At 44.0% G+C, this 22,128-nt stretch overlaps 1 protein-coding gene across 3 annotated transcripts in view; it reads right to left on the reverse strand.

Annotated features, from left to right (window-relative positions):
• Nucleotides 1–22,128, reverse strand: part of SLC24A3 (solute carrier family 24 member 3) — a 509,953-nt gene that overhangs the window by 60,257 nt on the left and 427,568 nt on the right. For all 3 annotated transcript variants that reach the window (XM_017512663.2, XM_037732860.1, XM_037732861.1), the window contains one exon: nt 9,850–9,924. In XM_017512663.2, coding sequence (XP_017368152.1) covers nt 9,850–9,924 — 75 coding nt within the window. The remainder of the gene's footprint in view (nt 1–9,849; nt 9,925–22,128) is intronic.

The following is a 22,128-nucleotide window of genomic DNA, read 5'->3' on the forward strand; positions in this document are numbered from 1 at the left end:
GGGGAGGAGGAGGAAGAGGAGGAGGAGGAGAAGAGGAGGAGGAGGAGGAGGCGGGGGAGGAGGAGGAGGAGGCGGAGGAGGAGGAGGCGGAGGAGGAGGAGGCGGCGGCCTCCACAAAGCCAGGGCTTCTCTACCCTGTGGCTGACAGCAAACATGATTCGGGTTTATCCCTCTCCTTCAAGAGGACTGTGTGGAGGAAAGAGAGGACACAGAACAGAACAATGAAATGAACAAAAGGGACTAGAAATCAGGTCTCTGAGAAAAATCTAAATTGGCTTGGCACAGTGGCTCATGCCTGTAATCCTAGCACCTTGGGACATCAAGGGGAGAGAATCACTTGAGCCCAGGAGTTCAAGGCTGCAGTGAGCTATGATCTGGCCACTGCATTCCAGCCTTGGTGAGATAGCAAGACCCTGTCTCTAAAAAAACTCTAAACAGAGGCAGAGCTTTTTGCTCATTGTGAGAAAGGAGGTGAAGATGAGCTAGGAGCTGCCTGTGAACATTCAGTGCTGTTCTCTGGAGAACAAGCAGCTGGTCACGGCCTCTTCAGAAGACTGAAAGGAGGACTGGCACTGTTTGCAGAATGCCCCATCGGGAGGGTACCCTGCTGGACCATCTTGATGGAGCATTTGAATCACTCCCTCGGAAAACTCTTAAAACGACAAGGATAAGGTTCCTTTCACTTGTGTTTGCTGAAGGTTGGGAAATGAACTTGTTATTCCTTAAAGATTTCATGTTATTCAATACACTTAAGACACGTGTCACACATCCCTCTGTAGTTTATGCTGTACTAGCTGTGAGTAAAATAAATCAAAGCAACACCCCCCACCCCTTAGATCAGTATTACTGGTGTAGAAGAAAACTTGAAATCATTTTTCTTGCCAGAACAAGTTGCACCCACAGTTCCTCCCAATGGCCACTAAGTGGTGCTCACGTTCCAGTCCTCTGTCCGTGTCCAGCCGGCCAAGATAGTGAAGTTGAAATGAAGTCAGTTCAAGTCCATTTTCGCAGCTCCATTAAATCTCCTGGAAGGAAGGGAAGCACCTCAAGGCAGGCAGCCTACTGAGGGTGGCTTCAGCCGCTGCTGTCATGGGGCAAGCTGGTGTTCCAGGGGCAGGTCCTGCACGGTGCTCTGTCCTGGGGTCAACACTCAGTCCTCGCGATGAGTTGCCCTGGAGGGACCTCCTGTTGTGGGCTTTGGAACTGCCTCAGCTTCTTCTCCATTAGATTTGTGAAAGCAAGCCTTGGGTAAGCAGCTCTTCTCTCTGTGCCCTGTTGGTTCTGTTTGGGGGCCAGGTGCTGTGATAGCCCAGAGACCACCAAGGCTGATACTGATGGCTGGGTCTCAGAGCTGCTGAGCACCAGCTGGTCCCTGCCCTCTGACCCACATGCAGTTCATCCAAAGCTACCCTTGGCTTCGCCCTAAGGTTTCCACGTGTTCTGTTGCTGAGCTAAATGTTAAACAGGAATGAATTTGAAAAAAGCACTCATTTCCTCCAGGCTTCAGAGAAATGGCTGGGTACCATGGAAACTGGCTTTTCATTCCCCGTGTCTGCTCCAGAATTCTTCCAAGCAAGACGGGCTTACATCAGGCCCACGAATCCCTGGATATCAGAACAACCCAGAGAACTGCCAAGGGAATGGAGGGCTCAGCATGGAGGAGCAGGGAGGAAGAGCTAGGAGCCCCTAGTATATGCGGGAGAGAAGAGGCTGGCTGAGCTGGGAGGCAGGTGGCTGTCTCAACAAGGCCATGTCAGCCCCTGGGTTTGCTTACTGTAAACTGTAACCATGAAGCAAGAGAGGCCGCACTGCTGAAGCTAAGACTTGATAGCATGTATTATAATCACTGGCACCATGAGAATTTTAAGCAGCGAAAATCATAGGAGAAAATCAACATCGTCATTGTCTTTCAAGAGACTGAAATCTGAAACTCTTTCCTTCCTTGCTGTAAAAAAAACAGCCCCTCTGTGGACTTTTCCCACTCAACATCGCGGGAACTCCCTTGAGTGGGTGCAGTTCTCACTTCTTCAGCTCTCGGGGTGGGGGTGCAGACGCCTTAGCTAAGACCACAGTGATTTCATCCAAGGAGAGGAAACTGATGGAATACATTGGAAAGCTGGCTGTTAGGCATCAATATTGGTTATATTTAAAGTTAAGCAGGAATTCCTGCTTCAGGATATCTTGTAGGCTGGCTTGTTTGATGAAGGTTGTGGATGCAGGAGCAGGAAAGTAAATGACCTACAGGCAGGGCTTTAGCAGAGCTGATCATGTTGTATAAATACATAAGGGCAGGTTACAGGAAAGAAAAGGATAAGAACTGAGGATACAGGAGATGTGCTAAGCCAAAAGGACTGTTTGCTGGGCAGGGAAAGCCAAAACCCAACACATAGCTAAAGTTTCCAAGTTGTTTTCCTTGTAAAAGATGAGAGGCTCCTCTGGGGTCTCCAGGCCAGCGGATGTACTTCCCTGTTCAAGCAGCAAATGAGAGTGTAACCGGCCTCCTCGTTTATCCAGTGTCATTGAAGCAGGCCCTCCCTTCCTCCGGTCAACAGCAGGGATTGCAAAACAGGTGACTTTTGTAAGACCAGAGTCGATTTGTTTAAGGATCTTAAAATTCTGTCACAGTCATTCCCGGTGAGGATTTTCTAGCTACCATAGTTATTCCAACTTTGCCAGAAAGAGAGCTGAAACGTAATGAGGGCACAGTGGCCTGAAGGACATCAAGTTTTCCAGTATGGCAATTTCTTAAAGAACTGAAAGTAGACCTACCATGCGATCCAGTAATCCCACTACTGGGTATCTGCCCAGAAGAAAAGAAATAATTCTATCAAAAGACACTGCGTGAGTATGTTTGCCACAGCACAATTCGCAGTTTCGAAGACATGAAAGCAACCAGGGTACTCACCAGCTGATGAGTAGACAAGGAAAATGTGGTATATAACATACCATGGAATACTCATCAGCCGTAAAAAGAAACTAAATAATGTCTTTTGCAGCCACTTGAATGGAGCTGGAAGCCATTATTCTAAGTGAAGCAACTCAGGACAGGAAAACCAAACACGTATGTTTTCATTTATGAGTGGGAGCTAAGCTGTGTGTATGCAGTGGCATACAGAGTGGTATCATGGACTTCGGAGACTCAGAAGGAGGAGGGTAGGAGGGAGGGCAAGGGTTAAAAAAACTATATATTGTGTATAATGTACACTGCTCGGGTGAAGGGCATGCCAAAATCTCAGACTTCACCGCTATATAATTCATCCATGTAAACAAAAACCACGTGTACCCCAAAAGCTACTGAAATAAAACATAAGAACTCCAAGTTTTCTAAATTGGAGAGAGAAGAGGCTAATTCCTATGAAAAACGGGTCCAGGAGGGAAGGGTGATGGGTCTGAGGGGTCAGGGCCTTGGAGGCCAGCCAGCTGCAGGTGAAGGGCAGCTCTCCACAAGAACTCTGAAGATGTCTTTTCTCTCACCGAAAGGGCAACATACAATCATTTCCAGGTTATTTCGGATTAGTTATTTTAATGAAAAAATTCTAGCCAGGAGGGTGTCTGAAGCTGTTCCCTTCTGCCTAAAAACTAGACCTCAAAGTAAGTGAAGGTGACACACATCTCTAATGGGGGAGGGGCAGTGGGGTAAGGATGATTTTTAAAACTGTAAGAGGAGGATTTTATTGGTGGAAACGTCAAATTCTATATTGGGGCAGTAGAACTGCACCATCTCAGACACCTGCTCTGGCAAACTCGAAGTATCGCCGCTCCCTGACCTTGGGTGAATCATTTAACCACTGGAGCCATGGTGTTGCCATCTCTAAGGTGGGACTCACAAAACAGCTTGCCTGCAGAGTCACGAGTATTAAACTAAAAAGTCATATCGCTAGACCCAATACAGTCCCCTTTTGAGGATCAAGTCTATGCTTGTTAAGAATTAAAATTAATAACATAAAAATATAGTTCCTTGGTTTCACTAGTTGTCTGTCAGCAGCCATGTGCGACTAATGGCTACCTTATTGGACAGCACAAGATTGTAGACCACTTCTATCACATGTAAATTCTGCTAGAAGTGCTGGGCCCCTGTGGCAGGTGACTCAGCTGAGCTCTCTCATATCTCCCTGGGCTCCATCCATCCACCTGGGGACATGACAATGAATGTCCCAGGGAAGGAAGGAGATGTGTTGACATGAAGGAACCTCACTGCTGTGCCAGTGCTCAGGCTGCCCTGAGAACCCCCAAACTACGGCCAAGGGCTCACCTGGCCTATCAGCAGACAGGCCGCACTTGTGAATTTGGAGTTTCGACCTGGTCCCTGTTACCTGGAACCTGTCCCATAGGCCTATCCGCTTTGCCCGGGGACTGCCCTCCTCTCCGTGCTCACAGGCCCCGTCCTCCAGCAGAGAAGAAGGGTAAAAATAAAGTATTTCTTTTAGAGCAGCTGCTAGACTGCCGTTGTAATGAATCATTTGCATTTATGCAAATTACCTGATTATGTAAATTACAGTAACATTTCAATACAAAAAAACTGTCAGCCTGCTGGAATTTGGAGAAAAAACAGGACTGGGAGGCCGGAGATGCCCGTAGTTGAAGTGCTCACTGGGGGCAGAGGAGAAGCAGCGACAAATCTACAATGATTTGCACTTGGCTGTTGGGTGGATGGGCACAAGGAAGGGCTCCAAAGAACCTGCAACTCTTCCAGGACTTAAAAGGTGATGTCTGTCTTGCAAAAAGAGACTGAAGGCATTGGGGAGCCTCCTCCATGCTTTCAGAGCCACTGTCCTGCCTCTCCACGGCTGGCCAGATGTTTCAAAGTATGGAGCGTCACCAGGGCTAAGGGAATGTTGACTGTGGTGGGGGAAGGGCACCAAGAAGCCCACACTTTATTATTGCTTTAGACAATGACTAAATTCATTTCTTTTGCTTCTCCTTCAAAGAAATACAGTATAAAATAGCACAGAGGAAAGTTTAGGTGAAATACCCGAAGAGGGAAGTGCATTGCCCCGTGTCTCCGTCCGAGTGAACTGTTCTGAGCTCTGTTGGTTTCAAGCGCACGTGCGCTTCCTGCTCCTCTGGCTTTGCTTGCTGGCCCCGGCATGTCCTGCTCACATTAGCTGGCATTTCAGTCGTTTTGAATCCAGGTCATAATGCCTCCATTAGCACTTTCCTGACCCTCCTCTGAACCCTCGGCCCCTCAGCGGCCATCAGCATCTCTGGTGAAGTCACTGTGCCTCTCTGTGGCCCACGGTTTGTCTTCAGGGCTCCTCTGCTGAGGTCTGAAGAACTCCTTGGTGGGCATGTACACAGAACAACATCTGGTCCCGCTGAATGCTGACTTGCCTTGTGGGTGAACGAGCTCCTTATTGCACAGCCTCAGGACACCGACGGTTATGCCTTCTGAACATTTCAGAGCAGTATAATAGGGAGGCTGCTTTGAAAAAACTCGAAGAGTTGAATGCATTGTTTGGGAAGGTTGGTAATTATTTGATGGGTAGAAAGAAGGGCTTTTAAAAAATGGAATTTCAAGTGCTCACTGCAGAGTCCTATAGGGAAACTTAGTATTATCTAAGGGAAACTGGAAGAAAAATGAAAAATGATTTTGTTACCATGATATTAGGGAAAGCAGAAAGAGGGGAATAAGAAAAAAGACACAGAGTGTGTGTGAGCTGCAGCCTCTGGCTGGGGCATGGAATATGGACATGGAGACACTGTGAGAGGCGGCACTTTTGGGTGTGTAACTCTGTTTTACACCTCATGGACAGTTTCAAATCTCATGTAAAAATGACCCTGGGAGTTTGGCCACCATTTAACAAGAGTTAAGATTCTACTCAGACTAGCAATAGTCAGAAATCCAGACAACTAAAATTACTTAGGTGGCTACGATTCCTTTCCTTTGGGAATCTCAAAATTGACTCTAGAAATTATCATTTCTATGCAACGGATGAATACCCCAAGGAAATAGTTTCCAGCCATATTTAAAGTTGTGTTTCTCAAAATGCAGTGTGGTGCTACCGGCATCAGAATCACGTGCGGGTGAGGGAAAATGCTGGTTAAAATGCAGTTTCCCAGGTCCTACTCAATAGCCTGTTGAACTGCGGTCTTAGGGCTCTGCGTTTTAAACAGGCATGCTGGGTGTTTCCAGTGCAGACCAAAGTTGGAGGAACACCAGCCAAAGAAAAAAGAACGAAGGCCCAGCCCTGAGAACTCAAACTTCATCTTTTCCATTTCTTCTTAACACTGGAGAGATGTAATTTTTCTCAAATCACAAAACTCTAGCCTTGACAACTGGTCTGTAAATAATCCAGTCCACATCTTCAGGTGACGGCATTGCTTGTGTGGTTTGTTGCTGTCTGAATGAAATACAGAGTCGCCCTGGCAGCCTGCACATTCAGCTGGCTCAGTTCTGGGGTTTATAAGCTGTACCCTGAGGGCAGATAACTGCTTTGCTCAAAGACCAGGCTTGGGTGAGGGAGTTACTCAAAGCCCAAAGAAGCAAAACCTCTTAACTTCTTCACACATTGTTAGCAACAATTACATTCATTTTATCTTGGACACATCCAGATACAATGAACAGAAGACAAGGGACTTCACACGTAGTCCAGGAAGTGTCTATGTGGAAAACGGGGAAAGAAGCTAACACCAGCAGAACTGCTGTTGGGAGTGTGTGGTGAAGTCTGTGCTCCCAGGAGATCTGAATGTCCTCTGCTCCATTCCACCACCTTGTCTTCATGAGCAGTCATCGCCTTCTGGAATTCAGCAAAGTAGAGGGCTGTGTTCACTGACATTGCTCTCTAACCATGACAGGTATTGATCGACTTACGACCTATGCAACTTACGATCATTCGACTTTATGACCACAATCGCTAGCCATGACTGCTCGGCGTCTGGCAGCGCAAACGTTGCCCAGCTGGGCATACGACAGTGCGGACCAGCTTCCGGCAGCACTACCATCTCCGCGTGCAATTGGGAAAATGTTTCCTATGGTATTTTTTACACCTGTATTTTGTATTTTTGTATGCACTTGTATTTTGTAATTTTGTATGTTTTGCAAATATTAAACCAGTTGTACTGGTAATGCAGTGTTTTACTTAAACCTGATGAATGTAAAAATAAGAAACAAAATGGTGTAGAGATGATGCAAATGGCATAAAATGAACAGAGAAAATTATGATATATAACAATAATGAAAGAAAATTATGATAAAATATGACTTACAGATTTTTATAACATCATTTCACAGTACTGTACATATAGCCTACTCAACTTACGACTAAATCGTGTTATGACTGGCCTGTTGGAACCAATCGTGGTTGTAAGTTGAGCACTAGCTGTATTCTGAAACATTTTTTTTCAAAAATCATCTCAACGTCCGGTAATGGCAGAAGAGCAAAGTGCACACAGTCAGTGTGGATTTGTACGTGGAAGGATAAAGCTCACGGAAAGGGATATTGGAGAAGTCTGGGAAGAGTCCTCGGGTTCCAGGTGATCATACCTTTTTCACAGGTAATAACTGAGAATAAGGACATAGAGTTCATGTATGTCCTTGAATCTACCAACCAGAAATTTAAAAGATGAAGCATGTCTTCATTTCCAGCATTTCATTCTGAACCTCTCTGCTCTGTGGGGTGGGTTCCAGCCCTCCCAATTATAAAGGGCCCCTGGAACTAGGGGAGCATGGTAGGTTCAATTCCCTTCCTGTTTGAATCTGGGGACTCTCTAGGACAAGGCTGAGGGAATGTTTTAAGGGAACATTGACCTCCTGGCAAACCTTGTGTGATGCTTTGTAAACCCATCATTTTCAATGTCAGAAACTGCTGGTCACTGAAGTACCTGTCTGGTTGCTTCAGTGACATAAGGGAAAGTCTTACATCAAGCCTCACATTCATTTTATTTGCATAAAGATTTACAATAAAATAATGTACTGGTAAGAGCTTTGTCCAACTGGTGAGTAGACCCTTTAGTTGATCTATTCCCATTGTGTAGGTAAGAAAACTGAGACCTGGAGAGATTGATTTCTCCAAGGTCATGAGGGCCAATGAGGGCTGTGTTAGTCAGGGTTATTCAGAGACACCGAACCAACAAAAGACATATATATATATATATATGGAGATCTGCTAGGAGGGATTGGCTCACAGTATCACGAAGGCTGAGATGTGCTATGATCTTCCATCTCCAAAGCCTGTGGTGTGGTGCCAGTCTAAGTCTGAAGGCCTGAGAACCCGGGGAGCCAATGCTGTGCGTCCTGGTCTGAATCCAAAGACCCAAGAACCTGGAACACTGATGTCTGAGGAGAGGAGAAGATTCATGGCGCAGCTCAAGCAGGAAGAGCAAATTCACCCTTCTTCTGCCTTTTTGTTTTGTTCAGGCCCTCAGTGAATTGAATGATGCTCACCCACCGTCAGGAGGATGATTTTCTAGGATTCAAACGCTGAACTCTTCTGAAAAGCACTTCCACAGACGGCCAGAAATACTTTCACCAGCCATCTGGGCGACACTTAGCCCAGTCAAATTGACACATAATATTAACCATGATGGTAAAGGGGCAAGCAGAACTAAGGGTCAGATCTCCCAACTGCTATTTCAATGTTCTGTCCAATTTTTCACCGTTCAGCTTGCCACACTGAAGAGTATGGGATTTTCCCCACAGACGACACAGAGCCACTGAGCAGTTGCACAAGAGAGAAGCATTTGCAGGTGTTCTTTGTGGAGACACCACTTGGATGGCCGTGAGGACTGGCAGGGGCTGGAGAGGAGTGGGGAGTAAGTGGTGGAGCTGCACTGCATGGAAACACTGACCCACAATGAACTGCGACAGCTGCTGCGGCAGTCTACGCCCGCAATGCAGAGAGCCTCAGCTGAAGTGGGCTCTGGGGGAATGCACTGGTGAGATTGTTGTAAGCTGAAATCCACAGTACAATGAAGCCAAATGGGTCTGGTGGGAGTTGAGGGAATCATTCCAAGTTTGTGGCTAAGATAGGAATGGGGAATTAAATATATAGTAAAGCAAGTCCTGGGGAAAACATCAAAAGTCTCTTTAGGGGCCAGGCACGGTGGTTCATGCCTGTAATCCCAGCACTTTGGGAGGCTGAGGTGGGCAGATCACTTGAGGTCAGGAGTTTGAGACCAGCCTGGCCAATGTAGTGAAACGCCCATCTCTACTAAAATAAGAAAATTAGTTGGATGTGGTGGTGTACACCAGTAGTCCCAGGCACTCGGGAGGCTGAGGCAGGAGAATCGCTTGGACCCTGGAGGCAGAGGTTGCTGTGAGCCAAGATTGCACCACTGCACTCCAGCCTGGGCGACACAGCAAGACTCCGTCTCAAAAAAAAAAAAAAAAAAAAAAGAAGCCTATTTAGGGACATGTTGAGTTGGGGCATGGAAATGACTAGTAGAGAGTTCTTCATCCACCACAGGACCTCAGGAGGGTGTCACTGCTAAGTATACAGGTGTGGGTGTTGCGACAAAGCTGGCCATGGTAATGGGCTATGGGCTCTGTGGGAGGGCAGAGAGTGTCCTGGCAGAGCGTACAGAATGAGAAAGGGGAGAAGTGAGGTCCAAAGCTAGGGACAGCAATGAAGTGACAGAAGAGCCATGGTCAGGAGGGTCTCAGGAGAACAGCAATGGACTCTCACAGACTCAGATAACCCAAGTCCGAATGCTGGTTCTGACCACCCATTGGTCAGGCTGGTGTTTTTGGGGATCAAAGTAGCTGAAAGAAAGAAATGTGCTCCCACGCAAAGACACGCGTCACACACTCGCCACCGGTGACCTCGAGTGAACTCCAGGCGGAGGAGCTGCACACCACCCCTGGTGCTTAGAAGAGCACCAATGGGAGCTGAGATGGCCAGCGTGACTCACCACAATAAGCGCGATCACGGATAGCGTGTAGTAAATCGAATCCCTCAGCAGGCACCAGGAGGAAAGAGCCACAACCTACAGGACAAGGGAAACAAAGTCAAACAGGATATAGACTGTACAAATGAGAAGGCGGGAGCCCTGCAGGCTTGGCCAGCTTCCTGTCTAGGCCTTCCGTCCTGCACCCAATCAATCTGCCAATCAATAGGAATTTACTCAAGGTCTTTAGGCATATTAGTGTGGATCTTTGAGAGACAGATATGAAGATAGAATTAAACCTGTGACAATTTTGTTAGGGGGAAACGGCTGGTGATAGAAAACGGGGTTCCAGGGGAGCTGGGCGTGCAGCCTGTCCAACTGTGATGTGGGTCTGACCCCTGTGAAGCAGGCAGGGATGGTTGGGTGCATTTTCCCAGCTGCCAAGCAGTCTGAGGAAGGTTCAGCGAGGCCCAGGGAACGCTTAATGCAAAGTTGCCCATCAGAGGAGTCTCACATCCCCAAGGAACAGGCTTGACTTGACATCTCTAATGTCAAGGGCATAGGAGACACAATCCTAACCCTTATCTTTGTCATGACTCTAGAGTCTGCTGCAGCCTGTCCTGCCCCGTGGAGTGAGCAACCTGTGCGGGACAGCTGCTGCCCTTCAGAAGGGGTGTGGACAAGCCTGTCTCTGCCTGACCTTCTTCCCTCATCTCTATTACATGCCTGTCCTTGCTGGCATCTGACCCCTGGTTTAGTCAAAATCTTTGAAGGATTGATGTGCATACTGATCCTGGAGAAATGTTCTTCTCTGCATTTGAAGATGTCCCGTAAAGGGATGCTGGCTCTGCTGAGACAGACTGACAGGCACATTGCTGGAGGCTAAAGCAGCCTTCCCTGCAAGAGGAGGGGGCTGCTAGGTCCAAAGGAGGGCAGAGGAGCCAGGGCTGGACGTGGTGGAGAAAGTCTGAGGACAGAGGAGAGAGCTGTGGATGTCAGGTTGAGGTTTCTGTTTTGGAGAAAGAATTGTTTCTTCCTGGGAAGTTCTTCACAGTTTCTTCTTTAGGGATACTTAGTATTTTTCTCTGTTGACAGTGTAGGTCCACTTTGGCAGACCTTGCAAATAAGTCTGGGAGAGTCCACTAGCTTTGTCCCAAGGGTTGTCCCTTCCCTAGAAGAGTATCGGCTACTTCATGGCCATAGGGTGTTTGCCTGGCTACCTCCGCCTTTGGCCAAGTAAGGGAAAAAAGACACAGCACAAGTCAGCACACTCACCCAGGCCAACGACAGGCACGTGCTACACCAAACACAGTGGGAAAAGGGACCCCAGGGACATGTGATCCCTGAGCCTCTACCATCCCTGACTGCTGTGCAAGTCCACAAAGTTCAGACCAGTCAAACTGGAGAGAGCTTTCTGGATTCAAACAACATAAAAGACATGACTTAAATAGGACCATAAATCAGTGATGAGGCCAGTCTCTTTCATTAATGCATTCCCCACTTCTTATATGGACACTTAGTTATTTCCTGTTGCTGATTTTGCCTTATTAGGTGAAGTATTTGCAGATCTAAGTCACATGTGGCAGGGTTGTCAAGAATAGGGCTCACATTACAAAAATCATGTTGGAAGAAATATAAAGCATTCTTTACCCTTTTATCATTCTCTTTTAATACCGCAGACTTTTAGAATCTGCGGTCATCACTCACCATCTATGCAATAGATTAAATTAGACTAAGTTGTTCATTTCCCACCAGGTCATAAGAGGTTGTATTTATTCACTTTATTATAATCAGACAAATGGGCTTAAAACATATGGCAAATATCAATTCTGAATTTCTTTAACAAATAACTTGGGCTTTTAGTTAACGATAGCAGATTGAACACACACCATGACCGTTCTTGTTATACCATAACAAGATAATAATATTAAAGGGTTTCTTTCAAACAGGACATAAACCCACAATGCAAAAGGAATAGAAGAGATGACCAGAACAACAAAATTTTGGAAGCTGGAAAGCAGAATGATAATTGGGAATGTTCTAGAAGTTAGAATAAAGATAGGCCTGAAAACAGAACAATCAAAAGACTGTTTAAGAATTTAATCTCCAAACTTCCTCCCTTACCTCATACAGACCAGTTAATGCTCATTCTTTACCTTAATAGAAAACAAGAGATCCAGCATTTGAAGAATTGAAGGTCCAGAAAACAGAAGACAGGAGGAGGAAATGATCAAATAAACAATTCAGAAACAATTCCAGAAGTTAAGACATGCATTTTCATAGCAAAAGCGTCCTCTGAGTCTATCTGATTGAGTGTATAATAAACAAAAAAGATGTACATCAAGGCAGATGATCATAAATCTTCAGAACACTGGAACAAAGAACAGACCCTAGAAACTACCAGACAGAGGAAAACATGTTTATTTACAAAAAATCAAAACGAGAATGACATTTTGTACTCAACAAAGACATGGAAAGCTAGAAGAAAATAGAGTAATGCTTTCAAAATTAGAATGAAAAACAATTGCAATTCTATGCTCAAATTATTAATTAAAAATGAGAAAAGAATAAAAGTAAAATTTTAGTGGTCTCAAAAAAATTTGTCTTCTATGTGCTTTTTCTGAAAATGGTACTGGAGAATGTACTCACCAAAATAAGGCAGTAAAGCATTTGTTACAGATAATTATGTTGCAATAAAACATATACCAAGTAACCAGAATCTACGATGATAATTAAATGGGATTTCTAGAATGACAGTGAAGGGAGGATTTAGAAGGATGATAAAAGGAGATTCCAAAATGAAACTTTTGCAGCAGGCTTAGAGAACAACCTAGCCAGACTGAAGTGGCTCAGAAGACTCCAGAAAAAATGTTACTGGAAGGACAAAATTGATGGAACAGTTGATAAATCTGAACCTATGGAAAGAAGATTCGAGAGGTCTAAGAATAGAACATAGAAAACTAAGCAAACAAACAATAAAAAAGGCAATTATAAGCCACAAGGTAAACATAGAACTGTGCCCAAAAGAAGATGAACTATTATGTATTAATGGCTCAACTATGAAGAGTGGTCACATAGTAATAATAAACTAAGCAGAATATTGTCTAACCAAACTTGTAACTCTCTGGGGGATTAAAAGAGACCCAAACCCTCCTCTTCTATACTGTGAAGTCAATGGAGAATGCCCGCAACTGAAAAAGTCAAGTAGCTGCCATCTATAAGCAGGTTATTTAGAGATATTGAGCAGATATCAGGAACAGCAAACTAATGGAAAGTAGTTGCCTCAGAAGAGTGGAGAAATGGTGATGGTGGGACTGGAAGATGGTTGTTTTCCATAGTAAGTTTTCTAGAACGGGTTGCCTCTTCAAGCTCTGTGCCTATATAACTTTAATAAAAATAGGAAAATATACCACAAATTATACACTTAGTTTTACTTCTGCAAGACATATATCTTTCATGAGGTCTAGATGTCAAATGTGGGTGGATAGTGATATCCTTTATCTTTTTTATAAATAGAACAGTTTTCAATATCTGGATTGTAATCAAAGTTCAGCCTAGATTCAGAGCCTACCCTTAGCAAAATCATTTTTTTCTAAGGAAGTGACAAACTGTAGCACATGTAAGAAGCCATCAAACCAAATAATTCTTTCCACACTCTAGAAGGAATTTAGAGAGGCATACACCCAAATAATTCATAATTCTATGTTATTTGCAGTAAGAGCTGTGATTATGAACTCATGCCAGCCTCTGATTTACCCTTCTGACACCACCATTCACCACAAAAGCAATATTTATCTGACCCTTCCTGCAAAGAAGAGGGTTTAGAAGTATTCTTTCAATCCTTGCAGAGACCCAATACGATTCAGCTTACCCTCATTTCGCAGAAACCTGGGCTTGATGAAGTTGAGTACTAAGCCAGGTTGGTAATACTAGCAGTGGGGAAGAGTTTGGGATTTGAATCTAGGAATTCTGGGCCTTGGGTCCCTGTTCCCAGACACTATACTACAATGCTCCACTACAGGGAAAGGTGAAAAACAGACACCCACTTACGATGGCCTCCCATGGGGATTTTCCTTTATCCCTCGCTGTAGCCATTAGAACAGGTATAATAGAAATTGTAGCCAAAAAGGAGAACAGCTGAAGGCTGAGAGACAAAAAAAACAGTGACCACAGCTAAATTTTAAAATGAACTGCTTTCAAGAGAATCGAGGTAAGTGATCAAAACAAAGAAGAGTTACTATAAAAACTATAGATAGGAACGTAGATATGGAAGGGATATATTGTAGATACAGATATATTCTAGGAGGGAAAGAATCAGTTAAACAAACGCTGAAACTAGCTGTCTATTTGGCCAATTTAATTTACAAAAGTAAAACAGCACTACAGCTCATTGGTGGCTGAGTGTTTCACTGTTTCAGAAGCATGAATACCCTGGTCTTCTGGCCTCCACATGGTTCCCTTTGCCACTCAGTGAAGGATCACTTATCTCTAGACGAAGGCCAGAAGCCATGTGACTCAGCCCTGAACACATTTTCTGGCAGAGGGGGACATGTTAGCATCTCTGCATCAAATGGGAGACTCTTTGCATCTGTTGGCAGGTGTCCCCCGAGCCACAGCACATTGATGAGAAGACAGATCACCTTCTGCAGCCCTTTGCAAAATAATTGCAGAAAAGAAAGATAAGTCACTCTGGCAAAGAGACCAGAATAGGGGTCCCAGGAGAAAACCAACAGTGAGTAATTCTGTCCTTGCCTCAATGATCAATAACATAGATGGTACAAACTACGGAAGCCTGTCCACTCCCCCAGGAATTCAGCCAGGGGCTCTATTTCCCCTCCCCCATAGCTCTAGGAATCCCACCCAAGATGAAATATCTGGAATTTCATCTTGATATTTCTTTTTCTATTTATGGAATGCATTTCACACATTCTCTATTGAATATGCAGCTTCAGTTTCCTTCTTATAATTTCATTTAGTTTCAGAGCGGCATAATGTAAAAAAAATTCACACTTTCAAAACAACACATTCTCTTCTGGAATTCTGGCTCCCTCTAGGAGGTTAAAAGTAATTGTTTATGATAAAACCATATATTTTCTGTGTACAGATATGCATTGTGAATCTATATACAGCTATTTACATATGATAATATACATATAGTATATATGAAGACAGATTGTGTATTTGTAATATAATATAATATTTACCATAACTTTTCTTGATGAACAATAAAGCCTGACATTGCAGGCACATTTTAAAAGGCACAAATATTCTCAATTTGTGAGTACTTGCTTTAAAAAAACTGTTGCAGCAAACAAAACAACATCATAGTCACACAACCTAAAACATAAAACTGTTAGTGTCTGTGAGGAATGTTGTTATTTCACACAAATTTCATGGAAAAGGGATTTGAGAAATCATAACATGAGTTTTGTTCCAAGCTTTTGAGCTGACACAATTTCTACAGCCAATTCTCACCTCAGGAAATACAGCCACCTGACCTGCAGTGAAGACAGAGCTCTGGAGTGTCCCTGAAAGCATCTGAGGACGCCAAGTGGTGCTGAAGCTCAGACAGGCCATATGCGGGTTTTTCCTCCCATAAGAAGTCTCACTGCTACTGTCTGTTCACCATTCAAATACACTTTTAAAAAAGTTCTGTGCTGGGACAAATCACTGAAATACAAATGGCGCCTGCTTTCTAGAAGTTCACTGCTGAAAATGGACAGTAATAATTGGACCATGAAAAAAGACAACAGCATGCTTTTGCAAAATACAGTGAACTGCTGCTTATTAATTTCCCCAACCAGGAACATAAAATAAATACACATTTTTAATTTAATTTTTTAAAAGAAAACTCATTTTGAATTCCAGTTTTGTGTGAGAGAAACAAATGATGAATAAACAAGCTTCTAGCTGAGATAGATTTAAATAAAACAAGGCCACATCAGGGCAGTGCAGACATAGAATAATCTCTTGAGTGCTCTTCATTGATCTTGCTGAACATAACCACGGATCCTCATAATGACCTGGAGATGCCTCAGGACTCAGGCATGCCTTCTCAATCATCCACAAAATTATGTGCAGTTGCTTTCATGTTAAGTGGAAGTTATTGCCTGCTAGGCCTTCAAAATTTGATAGTTCAGAGTGTTCCCACACACATCAGAATTCACAGGGAGTCAGCTCTGCTGTAGGGAAGAAAATGCTGGACTTGAGGCCAGCAAGTCCACGGGCTGTTGCCTGTGGTGCCCCTGGCTCCCTTCGCCCACTCTGGGTACCAGGTGTAAGGACATCTGCATTCACTGCCAGGCATTGATGTGCCAGCACCCAGCACAGCGTTTGGCAGTACTAGGCACTTGACACAAATTTGTTGAATAAATGTAGGGCATTTAGGGTAATTTAATTTAACCAAATATATTAGCTTGAACTTACCCAGAAACAGACCCAGATTTGAGTGCAAATAGTTTATCTGGAGAGGCGGTTCTAGGAGAATTCTTAGGAGAGTGGGGAAGTGAGGCAGGCGGTGGAAAGAAGATATTAACCAAGTCATGGCAATGGGCAACTAGGGTTCCATCCCAATGGGGACGTCTGGGAGACCATGTGGATGGAATATGCCTCTGAGAGGAGAGGGAGCTGAGGTATTGATCCACCCACTTCCATTGGTCATTGGTTGAGACCTGCCCCCAGGAGTGTAAATTCCCTGGCACTTCCTACCCCAAGAGCAGAAAATATGGGCTTTTGTGACCAGGAGGAGCCCCTAGACAAAGAAATGCAGGTTTTGGCTGTTGGAAGTCAGGCCAGTGGGAATCAAACAGGTAAGGGTGAGGGGCCATGGGTGGGACACCAGCACTGTCTACTCGAACCAAAACCATGGATCTACACAGTAATCCAATATTCAGAGAAAGCATAAACACACACACACACACACACACACACACACACACACACACACACACATGTAGACAGTTTTGTAATTTTAAAAGTACAACCCAATTGCATTTGTATAAGATTCAAGAGCAGGCCACACTAATTCATGTCATTTTAAGTCAGGAGCAGTGTTTCCCTGGAGGTAAGGGTAAGGCTAGAGTCTGAAAGAGGCCACGAGGGGCTCTCAGAGGCCATGACTGTTCTCTCTCTTGAACAGGGTGCAGGTTATCTGGTGTACCCACTTTGTGAAATGCCATGTAGCTGTATTGGGATAGGTGCGTTTTTCTAAGTGTACGTGGTACCTCAATCAAAAGGCTATTCAAAGAAAACACAATGCAATTACAATGTTAACTGTTATTGTTGTTAATATTACATATTAATTTTAATAGTAACTATTCCATCACAACTTGGGGTTGGCTTATTAGGAAAGTTGCCGGATGAACTAACCAAAGCCCAGTAAAACCAGAATTTCAGGAAAATACCAAGTAAGTTTTTAATAAAAATAAAAAAGTCTTGGATATTTGAGATAAGCACATCTCAAATATCACATGGAACATACAGTACACTAAAAATAGTGTAATTGCTTATCTGAAATTAAAATTTAACCGGATATACTGTATTTTTGTTTGCTAAATTTGGTAACCATACTTGCTAGATTTTGGGTGTTCATTAAAAGAACTATTTTGACTTGCTTTGGATAAGCACGAGACTGGAAGTTTAGTGAATTTGGACTGAATATTCTTAGGGCAAAGGGAAACTTGAACCCGTTCTATGTTGCCTATTTATCTTATGCTGGATGTTAACCACTATTTTTTTTTTTTTTTGAGACAGGGTCTTACACTCTCTACCCACGCTGGAATGCAGTGGTGCAATCTCGGCTCAGTGCAGCCTTGACTTCCCAAGCTCAGGTGATCCTTCCACCTCAGTCTCCCAGGTAGCTGGGACTACAGTCACATGCCATCACACCTGGCTGATTTTTTGTATTTTTAGTAGAGATGGAGTTTTGCCATGTTGCCCGGGTTGATCTGGAACTCCTGGGCTCAAGAATCCATCCGCTTTGGCCTTTCACAGGGCTGGCATTACAGGTATGAGCCACTGTGCCCAGCCTTAATCCCCATTTTATTTTGGTTGTTTGGCCTGATTAGAATTGTTTTTTGTGTGTCTTGTTAGTTGAAATAATTGCTAAAGTGTACATTGCAATTTTTTAGGAGGGGTGTACACAACACCAAGACTTTGGTTTCTCTTGGAAAAATCTCAAGACCACATTACGTGTGTCACTGTGGAGCTGCTCAGCGGTGCCTTCTTTAGATGGGATGTGAGTTCATCTGCTTGCATGGGTTGCCCACTTCTTCAGTGCCCCCAACTTCTAAGGCCAAGAGTCTGCTACCATATACTACTCTCTTTCTGCTAGGATTGTTCTTAGACCTGACCACTCCACTAATTTATTCTGTATGCCTATATTCTTTGGAGGAATATGCATTTGTGATCCCTGATCTAAAAGAACTATATTAATTGGCATCAATAATGCCGAACACAATCAGTTGCCATCTCTTCAACGTCTGACACGGCGCTCTGCGGTTCTTAAACACTTTCTGTGCTATGCACCCCTTGATACTCTGTGGACCTCTTTGCAGAACAGTGCGTTAAAAGGCATAAAATAAATAACAGAATTATTAGGAAACTGATTTACTGAAATCTAGTTATCAAAACATTGAAAAATAGAGTCATTAATATATGTGTTTCCCTATTAACAAGAGCCAGTAAATTTCTTTATTATAAGAAGAGCTAGTTATTAATTCCAAGACAGTGATGAATGAGAAGAGCTCTGAGATCACTGCAGGGGCTGTAACCCAGCACACAGTTGCTCACATTTCTACCAGCAACAACATTGCAGATACAGCTGATGCGGCTATGGTGGTTACCTCATGTATAACAGAGACCAAATGCTAGATTAAAAATGCTGAGTGGGCCAGGCGCGGTGGCTCACGCCTGCAATCCCAGCACTTTGGGATGCTGAGGTGGGTGGATCATGAGGTCAGGAGATGAAGACCATCCTGGCTAACACGGTAAAACCCTGTTTCTACTAAAAATACAAAAACTGGCCGGGTATAGTGGCACACACCTGTAGTCCCAGCTACTCGGGAGGCTGAGGCAGGTGAATCGCTTGAACCCAGGGGGCAGAGGTGGCAGTGAGCCAAGATCTCACCACTGCCCTCCAGCCTGGGCGACAGAGCAAGATGCTGTCTCAAAAAAAAAAAAAGTGCCTAGTGAAAATAAAGATGTGATTTGTTCTCATTCATGCTCACCAACCCCCTAGTTTCAGAGATGGAGGCCCTAGGGTTCTATTCCTTTTTAGTTCCTGGCATTTGGTCATCTAATTATCCTCTGAAGAAGGGGACAGGAGGAAATGGGCTCTTAGCTTTATTTTGGCTATGTTGATAAGAACTCAGGAGGAGGAGGTTAAACTAATGGCAAAACCACTATTTGGGGTTATCCGTAGATTTTGATTAAGAGTGCTTTGTTTCATCCACCACCATAGAGAGAAACTTGGCTATATTTACAGTTTTGCAGGAAGAATTAAAGTGGCTCACAATATTCATTCTGTTATCTCCGAATGATGAATGCAGAACTGGAATCATTTCTGTGAGGACTGAACAGACACTCTCCGCACAGCTAACTGTGTGCCTCCTGCTGTTTATGACAAGGGACATGGGGACAGTGGTATCACCATCGCCCAGGAGCTGGTTAGAAAAGCAACTCTCAGGCCTCCCTCCAGACCTGCTGCATCGGAACCTGCATGCTACTGAGATGCCCAGGTGACTCATGTGCTTATTGTACTGTGAATCCTACTGGCTTAGAGGATAGAGAATTCAGAGTCACACCGATGAAACCGGAAATGCAAAGAGTTATGAGGCTGGGGAGGAGGTCCATGGCCCTCTCCCTGAGAAGTGGGATCTGGACATGCAGCGGGCACAGAGAGCCATCTGGGACCTTTGGGGCACCTTGCAACTCTGTGAGTGGGCTGAAGCTGCAAGTTAGAAGCACCACTTGTATGGGACTTCATAACATCTATTTTGAGCACCAACCCTGTGTAAGATGCTGGGGGAAATCATCTTTTTGTACAATGGATAGAACCATGTTAGAAAATTCCTGCTCCCCATACACTCTCCTGTTCCTCCCACTCAAAAGACAGTGCAAAGAACTCTAAACCAGAGTGGTGCTGAATTTATTTTCAAATGTATACCTGTCAGATTAGTAGCTAGGTATACGTAGGGAGCAAATATTTCCTCATTTTATGAATTACAAAACCTAAGGGCATTCTCTGGCTTGAGGAATCCTTTTGGTGTCCTGATCTGAACACACCATCATAAGACTTGGTCTTCAAAATAGTGTGGCGTTCGCTCAACATTACATTTGAAGTGCTGACGAAAATGGAAGTGAGTACATACCAGATGAGTTCAGAAATTAGATAGTTAAGAGTGTGCATTTGAATTTAAGCTTTTGAAAGTAAGCCTCTGCCTAAAATTACATACATTATTACACTAGCATTTGGTGTCTGTAGTATTATCAGAATGCAGAAGCTGATATTTTTCATGGTGTTAGGAGAGACAGTAATAGAATCACAGGGGACAGATGCTCCATTTCTCTCTTGTGCCTCTAAAAATTAAAATGCTAAAAACAAAGAGGGTAGAAAAAAAGGACAGCCAGCTATTTTTCAGTTCACAGGATTACACATGGATTTAGAAGTTTCTCGTTCATATCTGGAAGGATCCAGTGTTTTCTGGTTTCATCAATTAACAATGAAGAAGAAAAGTTGATTGTGCTTCTAAAATGAAGATTTCTACCCGGTGTTTGGCAATGAAGGGGACTTTCACAATATCAGGAGCTAATCTGGCTTAAAATGGAGCATGTGTTCAAAAAATGTGGGTGACTCCTCCCAACCCCCCAAATGAAACCCTTCTGCGTATTTGGTGTGAGCTGTAGGTTGTAAAGGAAGCACCTGTCCCCCTCAGGTGCAGATGCCAGCCGCCTTCTCTTAGGGGTGAACAGTGATATTTTTATACTAAAGGATACTGATTGCCATCACTGTGTGGCTCATCTGGCCCCAGTTGATCTTCAGACGATCTATTTTAAGTAATTTCTGTGACTCAGGGTAGGGAAAGCAGGTGACACTCAGGAATCAATTCTGCAGCCAGGGCAAACTGAACACAAGGACATTTCTTTAATGTGTGTTTGGAAGATATTTTCTCCCTGCATTAAAGAAATTGAGAATTAAAACAAAGTACCATATCAATAACACATCTAGATTTGATCTGTGTCAGATAATAAAGCAGAGAGCTGAGGGAATTGGGTGACAAAGGCAGCCAATAAGTCAACCAGCCAACAAAGAACACTTTCTTAAGGAACCGAATATTTTTTAGCCAAAAACATAGTGGCAGGATATGTTATCGAAGTATTTATGTGGATTTCCAGCTTGCAAATGAAGACCATCTAAGCAGATTGTCGTTAGCACCTTAGCTGTTCATGGGATCAGAAATGTAATCAGTTTGCAGCCTGGGAAGTACAGCGATAAAAATACGTGCTTATGTTGTGCAGAGAAGGCTGAGCCAAGGGAGAATGGGTGCCATCTGCAGCCTCGCCTCCTTCTCTAATTTTCCTCCACGTTTTAGAGTGCGTATGGGGCCTGGAAGCCCGGGCTTCTCTTCACCTTTACCCTTCACGTACTGTGTGATCCAGAGCGCTGTCTATGCACTTCCTCATTTCAGTTTTCCACCTGGAATGACAATATTTACCCATACCAGACGCTTCGCAATGTGTAAGAATCCATGCAAAAACGTATGAGAAGATCCTGAGATTTTGGAATGAAAGGATTACTGTGCATATATACATAAGGAACAGAGAACATTTGCAAACAGTGGCTTTGGCTATACCAATTTATTCTCATTCTGAGGGAAGAAAAGGCCTCTCTGAATGTTTGGGGCTGTCAGGAACCTCTTGTTTTCCAGGAGGTTATGGCCTGCGCTGGAGCCTTTCCCTGTAACAGCCAGCATTGAACAACTGGTTCTTATGTGTCAGACACTGTGCTCAGCACTTTACATGCCTTTTTTTTTTTCCTTGCGATCTTTTAATATTCCCGTTTCACAGATGAGAAAACTGAGGCTTAGTGAAGTTCATAGTTTAAAAGTGATAGGGCTACATTTTGAGCCAGGTCTGGATTACTGCAGAGCACACATGGTTAGTCCCTTGCTGAGGTAAGACCCTAACTTACGTCATTGTAAGAATGGCCCAGGTCTGTTTGATAAGTACAGATTCCCAGCCCCACCTACCCCAAACCTTCTGACTCAAACTCTTTCAGGGAGACCCTGGTTTTCAAGTTTGGCT

The sequence above is a fragment of the Cebus imitator genome, unplaced genomic scaffold (genome assembly GCF_001604975.1).
Source record: "Cebus imitator isolate Cc_AM_T3 unplaced genomic scaffold, Cebus_imitator-1.0 Scaffold475, whole genome shotgun sequence".
Lineage (NCBI taxonomy): Eukaryota > Metazoa > Chordata > Mammalia > Primates > Cebidae > Cebus > Cebus imitator.